The 9,318-nt window shown below is 51.6% G+C and overlaps 1 protein-coding gene across 8 annotated transcripts in view; it reads right to left on the minus strand.

Annotated features, from left to right (window-relative positions):
• Positions 1-681: 681 nt before the first annotated feature.
• The window catches only part of IFFO1 (intermediate filament family orphan 1), a 17,045-nt gene continuing 8,408 nt past the window's right edge, over positions 682-9,318 (minus strand). For 5 of the 8 annotated variants that reach the window (XM_017883343.1, XM_017883337.1, XM_017883340.1 and 2 more), the window contains 2 exons: positions 2,660-2,790; positions 684-1,735 (listed from right to left, as the gene is read on the minus strand). In XM_017883343.1, coding sequence (XP_017738832.1) covers positions 1,630-1,735; positions 2,660-2,790 — 237 coding nt within the window. In that variant the 3' untranslated portion in view covers positions 684-1,629. Of the gene's footprint in view, positions 1,736-2,659; positions 2,791-9,318 lie in introns of all 8 variants that reach the window. The other 3 variants (XM_017883341.1, XM_017883335.1, XM_017883339.1) reach the window with 1 other exon arrangement.

A 9,318-nucleotide genomic window follows, 5' to 3' on the forward strand; every position in this document is an offset into this window, starting at 1 on the left:
AGGTCTTCAGGAGGATTCATCTAGGTAAACAAGAACCTAAAACCATGCCCAAGATGGGCAGCGCTATAGAATCTTAAAAGATTTAAGATTTTAAATCTTTTAAAATATTTAAAAGTTAACGCCCACCTCGCACGGTTTTGAGGAAGAGATGTGTCAAAGTGACTTTGCATCATCACCCTTAAGGTAGCTTGGGTAGGGGCAAGGCGTGTCGCTGGGACCTAGGACCAGACCCCTGGCTCTGCCACTGAAAGGCTCAATTGCTTTGGGCAGTTACTCCCAGGCCTCATTTTGCATGTGCACTTACCTAGTGGAGACAAAAGTACATACCTTGGTAGAGCACACGCACCTGTAATCCCAGCACTTTGGGAGGCCAAGGTGGGCGGCTCACCTGAGGTCAGGAGTTTGAGACCAGCCTGGCCAACACGGTGAAACCCCGTTTCTACTAAAACTACAAAAATTAGCCGGGAGTGATGGTGCACACCTACAGTCCCAGCTACAGGGGTGCTGAAGCAGGAGAATCGCTTGAACCCGGGAGGTGGAGGCTGCAGTTAGCTGAGACCACACCACTGCACTCCAGCCTGGGCAACAGAGTATGAGACTCCATCTTAAAAAAAAAAAGGTACCTACCTCAGAGGTCAAACTAGTGAATATTAGGAAGTGCTTGAGACAGTGACACCAAAGTGCACATTAAATACTCGCCACTTTCATTATTATTAAAGAATCCATTTGAATGTCAGCTCAACACAGCCTCCTATACCAAGGCATTGTGAATTGCATCTCCCCCATTTCTCCAGGCTTTTCGAAGAATCAGGGACACTGTAGCCTGTTAGAGTATGACAGACACGGAGGAGGCACATGTTTAGCTAATACTTAAACAGAGACCCTGAGCGCACATACACCCGCGCACGCATGCCCGGAGCGTCACCTTCTCTGTCATTCTGCGGTGACCATGAGAGCAAGAGCTCCCACCGCCCGTCAAAATACTGTGCCCATCCTGGGCACTAAGGCCTCTTTAAAGCACGGCACATCCACGAGGGAGGGCCACAGCCACATACACTCCACCCAGCAGGTGGACAGCGTGAGCATGTGGACCAAAGCAGGGACAAGGTGCCCCGGCCAGCCCCAACGCCTTCCGCCGCTGACAGGGACAGAAGCCCTCTCCAACTGCGTGTGCTGCAGAGGCCATGTGTAGCCCCCAATGGCGTTCTATTCCACGCCAGTGCCTGGGCCAGTCAGCACCAGTGCGGAAGACAGTGAGCTGGCTCCGGACCACAGGGATGGAGGAAAGTTCCCACATTCACATTCCTGATACGTGGACAAGGTGAGGGGCCGCAATCGCTCTGGCAGCATTTTAAAGATGGGGAAGTAGCAGACACCCACGCGTGAAGGCAGGAGAGCCCCAACTGCGGTGGAAATGGCCCCAGAATGGTAGGGCCAAGCCTAGCTCCAGACACCCCAGAGCCCTGGAGAAGCCAAGACCGAGGGAGGAAGCCCGAGGGAGGAGTGCCCGTCCCCAGGGGCCAGGCCTGGTGCACCGCTGCAGCTGATGCTCCCCTCTGTGCAGCCCCACCCTCTGCCTTGCTGAGTTCCCAGCTGCGAGGGCCTCGGGTGCAAGGGAGAGGCAGGTCTCTATCTCATGGAGCTATCAGATGAGACATCGCGATCGGAGTCCTCAGCCTCGCTTGGCGGCGGCGGCGGGTCGCTAAGCGGGACCGCAGCGAAAGCAGGAGACTTTCTAGAAAAAAACACCAGTCGTCAACCTTGGGGCAGGCAGGAATCCTGAAGACGGCACTCCTCTTCCTGCTGCCTCATCCTCTGGCAGCAGGTGAGAAGTACCGGAAGCGAGGGCGGGGCCGCGGGATGGCGAGGGAGCGGCAGGGACTGAGTCTCTCCAACCCCACCCTGACAGGGAAATGGGCCCCGCCTGCGTCTTGGGAACTGAGACTGAGGTCAGGCACTGATGGCTCACGCCTGTCATTCCAGCACTTTGGGAGCCCAAGGAGGGTGGATCACAACGTCAGGAGTTCAAGGCGAGCCTGGCCAACATGGTGAAACCCCATCTCTACTAAAAGTGCAAAATTAGCCAGGTGTGGTGGTAGGTGCCCGTAATCCCAGCTACTCGGGAGCATGAGGCAAGATAATCCCTTGAACCCAGGAGGCAGAGGTTGTAGTGAGCCAAAAAAAAAAAAAAAAAAAAAAAAAAAGAAAAGAAATAGCTGAAGTCACAGTAGGAGAGAAGCTGCTGAGCCTCCAGCACCCTGACTCTACGGCCTTGGCTTTATGTCTATCTGCAGTATTTTTGTGATTTTTAAAAATTCACTTTCTTGTTGCGGTGTCACTTACACAGGGTCAAATGCATAAATCATGGCCCTGACGTTAGATAAAATCTACCCCACAACCCTTGTGTTCCTTGCCAGTTTTTAAACTGCCTCTAACCAGGGGAACCACCAGCGCTGGTGGCCTCGGGAGGTTTCAGTCCTCCCGCCATGAAAGGACACAGCGTCTTCCAACTGCCAAGGGAGAGAGCTGTGGGTCTGGGTCAGCCACACCAGGTGACTCCCAAAGGGCAGCCCCACAGCAAGATGTGACCCAGTCACTGCCTGAGGGTCTTTGGGGCTGCGTCCCCTCGGAAGGCCCCACGGCCAGGGGAGGCACCTACCGGTCTCCGGACTGGGTGATGAGCCGGCGGCAGGTCTCCATCTGCACGTCCAGGCCGCGCTTCATGCTACACATCTCCATGTACTCATGCAGGTGCCGGTTCATGTCGTTCTTGGCTGTGGCCAGCTCCAGCTGTGGTGGGGCAAGCAGGGCCATCAGGGTTAGCAGGTGGGGTTCACAGCGCCTCTGTTCCCCACGCCAGGAGGCTAACAGGCCAAGAGCAGTGGCTGGGCTGGGGGCCCAGGTAGCCATTACTGAAGGCTCAGATTTTAAAATAAATCAGACCGGCCGGGCGCGGTGGCTCAAGCCTGTAATCCCAGCACTTTGGGAGGCCGAGACGGGCGGATCACGAGGTCAGGAGATCGAGACCATCCTGGCTAACACGGTGAAACCCCGTCTCTACTAAAATACAAAACTAGCCGGGCGAAGTGGCGGGCGCCTGTAGTCCCAGCTACTCGGGAGGCTGAGCCAGGAGAATGGCGTAAACCCGGGAGGCGGAGCTTGCAGTGAGCTGAGATCCGGACACTGTACTCCAGCCTGGGCGACAGAGCGAGACTCCGTCTCAAAAAAAAAAAAAAAAAAAAAAAAAAAAAAAAAAAATAAATAAATCAGACCAAGGCAGAAGGCACCCAATATGCTATCATTTCCTCTGGTTTTCCTGGAAATCTTTGCCTATGGAGGAATGCAAAGGTACTGCTGCACGCTGTGTTCTTTTAAGACTGGTAAGAGTGGTGAGAAAAGTCAGTGTGGGCGGAATGGAGCAGATCCATAGGCTCCCAGTGCCACACGGGTTCCCATTGGGCCTGGCTCATCCCTCATCCCCTGTACTGCGCTGGTTCTGGGCCGTCCCCTGCACTGTGAGCTCCTGTAAGGGTTAGCAACGGGTCTTCCTCATCCTGGCAGACTCAGACCTCACAGGGAATTAACTCACTCTGTGACGTGCCCACGAGACCGCGGCGTACAAGAAGCCTGGCTCACTGCGGAAAGGGGCCCAATCCTCTTACCATTGTCTCCTTATCACTATTTTCTCACCTAAAAGCCATTCTGAGACACTACAAGGAAGACTCCCATATTGGAGGTGCCAATGATTCTGAGACATGTCCTGACTTCAGAAATGTCACACGTGGAAAACATGGGGCTCAGAATCAAAGAAATCCAGTCTCCCTCCCAGGGCCCATTCTTCAGCCCAGATTCTGAGGCAGGCAGAGAGGCAGGGCCCAGGCAGCACAAACTCTGTGCCAGGGACAGTCGACTGCCTCTCTTTGTTTTGGGTACAAAGGGCAGGGGCCACAAGGGGAGGCAAAATGAAACTGCCTGGAGATGACGTTCGTGACTGCCTGAGTGAAGAGAATGGGGAAGATACCAGCTGTGATAATCTGGATTGGACAGAGAGGGTGGGAACTTAGAGAAAGATGGAAACAGGTTACAGGGCCAGACAACAGAGATGATCAGGACAGTGACATCTGGGGTGAGATGGTGGCTGGCTGGGTGAGAAGCCCCAGTGGGGACAGCTTCAGTGGTAGGCTTGGCTCCACAGTAGTGGGAGGAGCAGGACATGGTGACTGTTCAACCCAAGGAGAAAATACAGAGCTACCAGCCCTTGTTCAGATCAGCTGCCTACACGCCAATTTCTCCACCTTGGAAAAGCCGGAGTGCAGGGGGCTGGGTTCTGGAACCATCACTCAGGGAGACTGGGAAGAAGGAAATGAACCGAATATATTCTACTGAAATACAAGGCTAGTACTGCCACCAGTAGTCTCTGCATATGTCTGTGTCCCCACTTAATTCACAAATTTACAGCAGGAACAAGGTCAGGAGGTGAACGTGCAAGTCAGGAGATGTCCTTGACAAGCTACCTTGAAAACTGCAGGCTCGCTGTGTGACCAGACTTGGGGGTGAGAAGGGAGGAGATGGAGAGAGGTGAGGAGCAGTGGGGAAGAACTGCCTCCCGCCCACCACTCTGGGCCTTGGCTTTGCCAGAGGAACTGGTCCTTGCTCCATCTTAGTGACCCTGAGAGATCAAAGGTCACAAAGATAAAGGCACCTTGGGTACTCCTGAGGTCAGCAAGTCCTCCTAACAGTTTCCCTAATGCAGAAGTCCCCAAACCCCAGGCCATGGACCAGTACCTGTCTGCGGCCTGTTAGGAACCAGGCCAAACAGCAGGAGGTGAGCAGTAGGCAAGTGAGTGAAGGTTCATCTGTATTTGCAGCCACTCCCCATCACTGGCATACGGCCTGAGCTCCACCTCCTGTCAGATCCCCGGCGGCATTAGATTCTCACAGGAGCGTGAACCCTACTGTGAACTGCACATGCGAGGGATCTAGGTTACGTGCTCCTTATGAGATTCTAATACCTGATGATCTGTCACTGTCTCCCATCACCCCCCGATGGGACTGTCTAGTTGCAAGAAAGCAAGCTCAGGGCTCCCACTGATTCTACATTATGGTGAGTTATATAATTATTTCATTATATATTAAATGTAATAATAATAGAAATAAAGTGCACAGGCTGGGCGCGGTGGCTCAAACCTATAATCCCAGCACTTTGGGAGGCTGAGGCGGGCGGATCACCTGAGGTCGGGAGTTCAAGACCAGCCTGACCAACATGGAGAAATCCCGTCTCTATTAAAAATACAAAATTAGCCAGGCGTGGTGGCGCATGCCTGTAATCCCAGTTACTTGGGAGGCTGAGGCAGGAGAATCGCTTGAGCCCGGAAGGCAGAGGTTGCAGTGAGCCAAGATTGTGCCACTGCACTCCAGCTTGGGCAACAAGAATGAAACTCTGTCTCAAAAAAAAATAAAATAAAATAATTTTAAAAAATAGTAACAAAGTGCACAATGAATGTAATGTGCTTGAATCATCCCAAAACCATTCCCCACCTGGGTCAGTGGAAAAACTGTCTTCCACAAAACCAGTCCCTGGTACCAAAAAGGTTGGGGACTGCTGCCTAAAGTCATTGTAAGGGAGAGAGGAGGAGTCATGATTTGAAAATGCCTTTGTTTTTTTGAGACGGAGTCTCACTCTGTCACCCAGGCTGTAGCGCAGTGGCACGATCTCAGTTCATTGCAGCCTCTACCTCCCAGATTCCAGCAATTCTCCTGCCTCAGCCTCCCAAGTAGCTGGGATTACAGATGCCCACCACAATGCCTGGCTGATTTTTGTATTTTTAAGTAGAGACGGGGTTTCACATGTTGGTAGCCAGGCTGGTCTCGAACTCCTGACCTCAAGTGATCTGCCTGCATTGGCCTCCCAAAGTGCTGGGATTACAGGCAAGAGCCACCGCACCCAGCCAAAAATAGCTTAAAAGGCATTATTCCATTTAAGATATTATTTTTGTTCTTTCAGATCATGTTTTACACTGGGCACTTGAGGTCCAGGGAAGACTAGGGAGAGATGGCAGCCCGAGATCTCTTCTTCACGAAGATGGCTGCACAAAGGCCTCTACTTCGCTGAAGGTGCAGTGAAAACACAGACCTTAAACCCACCATCCAAAAGAGGGAAGCAAGAATCAGGTAAGCAGGAGGGAGGAAACAGCGAGCCAGGGTAGACAGAAGGGTGGGGACGACTGGTTTCCCTTGCCATGTCTTTAGCTAGCAGCACAAATCCACGAAATCTCATCTACCTGGCCAAGAAAACCAGGTTTGATGAAGAAGCAGGACAGTTTGATGTGTGTTGGGAGAATGAGTATATAGGAAAATAATTTCTCGACTTCTTTCTCAAACACATACAATGTGAGAGCAGTAAAAATAAAGTCACTCCTTCCTTATCCACTGGTTTCACTTTCCACAGCTTCAGGTACCCAAGGTGAACCTTGATCTGAAAATATTAAATGAAAGATTCCAGGCCAGGTGCAGTGGCTCAAGCCTATAATCCCAGCACTTTGGGAGGACGAGGTGGGCGGATCACGAGGTCAGGAGATCGAGACCATCCTGGCTAGCATGGTGAAACCCCGTCTCTACTAAAACATACAAAAAATTAGCCAAGTGTGGCGGTGGGCACCTGTAGTCCCAGCTACCCAGGAGGCTGAGGCAGGAGAATGGCATGAACCCAGGAGGCGGAGCTTGCAGTGAGCCGAGATAGCGCCACTGCACTCCAACCTGGGCGACAGAGCGAGACTCCACCTCAAAAAAAAAAAAAAGATTCCAGAAATAAACAATTCCTAAGTTTTAAATTGCACACTGTTCTGAGTGACCTGATAAAATCTCACGCTTTCGGCCGGGCGTGGTGACTCAAGCCTGTAATCCCAGCACTTTGGGAGGCCGAGGTGGGCGGATCATGAGGTCAGATCGAGACCATCCTGGCTAACACTGTGAAACCCCATCTCTACGAAAAATACAAAAAAAATTAGCCGGGCGTGGTGACGGGCGCCTGTAGTCCCAGCTACTCGGGGGGCTGAGGCAGGAGAATGGTGTGAACTTGGGAGGCGGAGCTTGCAGTGAGCCAAGATCGCGCCACTGCCCTCCAACCTGGGCGACACAGAGTAAGACTCCATCTCGGTGAAAAAAAAAAAATCTCACTCTATCCAGACCGGGACATGAACCCTCCCTCTGTCCCAAGGATCCACACTGTCTACACTGCCTGCCCATTAGTTACTTGGTAGCCATCTCAGTGATCAGATTGACTGTCATGGTATCGCAGTGCCTGTGTTCAAAGAATCCTTACTTTTACTTCATAATGGCCGCAAAGCACAAGAGTAGTGATGCTGGCAATTTGGATATGCCAAAGAGAAGCCAAAATGTGCTCCCTTTAAGTGAAAAGGTAAAAGTTTTCAACTTAATAAGAAAAAGAATCTAATGCTGAGGTTGCTACGCTCTATAGTAAGAATCTTGTATCCGTGAAACTGTAAAGAAGGAAAAAGAAGTTTATGCCAGTTTTGCTGTCACACCTCGAACTGCAAAAGGTACTGCCACACCGCATGCTAAGTGCTTAGTTAAGATAGAAAAAGCATTGAATGTGTGGGTGGAAGACATGAACAGAAACATGTTCCAGTTGACAGCAACTGGACCCAAGCTATCAGGGGGTCAGTGCCATCTTTGGTTTCAGGCATCCACTGTGGGTCCTGGAACACATGCCCTGCAGATAAGAGGGCACTACTGTATGAATCTCCCACATGGGCTTGAAGAGAGGCTGAGAGTCAGAGAAGGCTCCATGCCTCTCCTCAAGTCAGAGCGTCGGGAAAGGACCATCTCACCAGGCCAGGAGAGCTCACAGGGGTCCCGTCCATCCCTCCTCCCACAGCAGCCTCCATTCTGTGGTTCCACAAATCCTTCCTTTTTTTTTTTTTTTCTTTTTTTTGAGACGGAGTCTCGCTCTGTCACCCAGCTGGAGAGCAGTGGCACAATCTCGGCTCACTGCAAGCTCTGCCTCCCGGGTTCATGTCATTCTCCTGCCTCAGCCTCCCGAGTAGCGAGTAGCTGGGGCTACAGGCGCCCGCCACCACACTCAGCTAATTTTTTTTGTATTTTTCGTAGAGACGGGGTTTCACCGTGTTAGCCAGGATGGTCTCGATCTCCTGACCTCGTGATCCGCCCACCTTGGCCTCCCAAAGTGCTGGGATTACAGGCATGAGCCACCGTGCCCAGCCTCCACACATCCTTCTTGCAGGTCCTAAAGCCTAGAGTTTGAGTTAAAGCACCAGCTCCACTTGCCTCTAGGTACCTCTAGAAGGTACTCCAAGGCTTGGGAAAAAGCATGGAGACTTCTGTTATCTCAATGGCTGAGGGGAAGACACAGGAAAGTCCCAGTCCATCTCAGTGCTATGGCACTAATAGTGTTAATAATAATAAAATGCTCCCCACTACGCTACACTCACTATGAGCCAGACACTGCCCTAAGCTCTATATGTGCATTATTTCATCCGGTCTTCTAAACAACCCTATAGGTGAGGTATTATTAAATTCCTCATTTTACAAATAAAAAGTCGGGCGCAGTGGCTCATGCCTGTAATCCCAATACTTTGGGAGGCCAAGTTAGGAGGACTGGTTGAACCCAGAAGTTTGAGGCCAGCCTGGAAGACATAGTGAGACCCTGTCTCTGTAAAAAACCAAAAAATTAGCCGGGTGTGGTAGCACACGCCTGTGGCCCCAGCTACTTGGGAGGCTGAGGTAGAAGGATTGCTTGGATCCAGAAGACCAAGGCTGCAGTGAGCCTGGAGGGACAGAGCAAGACCCTGTCTCAAAAAAAAAAGAAAGAAAGAAAAAAAAAGAAACAGGTATAGGGCAGGACACATGGCTCGTGCCTTTAATTCTAGCACTTTGGGAGGCCGAGGCAGGAGGATCACTTGAGCCCAAGAGTTTAAGACCTGCCTGGGAAACACAGGGAGACCCCATCTCTACAAAAAATTAAAAATAAAAATTAGCTGGGTGTGGTGGCACACACCTGTGGTCCCAGCTACTCAGAAGGCTGGGGTGGGAGAATCACTCCAGCCTAGGCAACAGAGTGAAACAGAGTGAGACCTTGTCTCAAAAAAGAAAGGACAGAAAGACAAGGGAGGGAGGGAGGAAGGGAGGAAGGGAGGAAGGGAGGGAGGGAGCGAGGGAGGGAGGGAGGGAGAGAGGGAGAGAGGGGGCGAGAGAGAGAGAGAGAGAGAGAGAGAAAAGGGAGGAAGGAAGGGGGAGCGAGGGAGGGAAAGAAGGAAGGAAGGAAGGAAGGAAGGAAGG

Source organism: Rhinopithecus bieti, unplaced genomic scaffold (genome assembly GCF_001698545.2).
Source record: "Rhinopithecus bieti isolate Rb0 unplaced genomic scaffold, ASM169854v2 scaffold_13342, whole genome shotgun sequence".
Taxonomy (NCBI): Eukaryota; Metazoa; Chordata; class Mammalia; order Primates; family Cercopithecidae; genus Rhinopithecus; species Rhinopithecus bieti.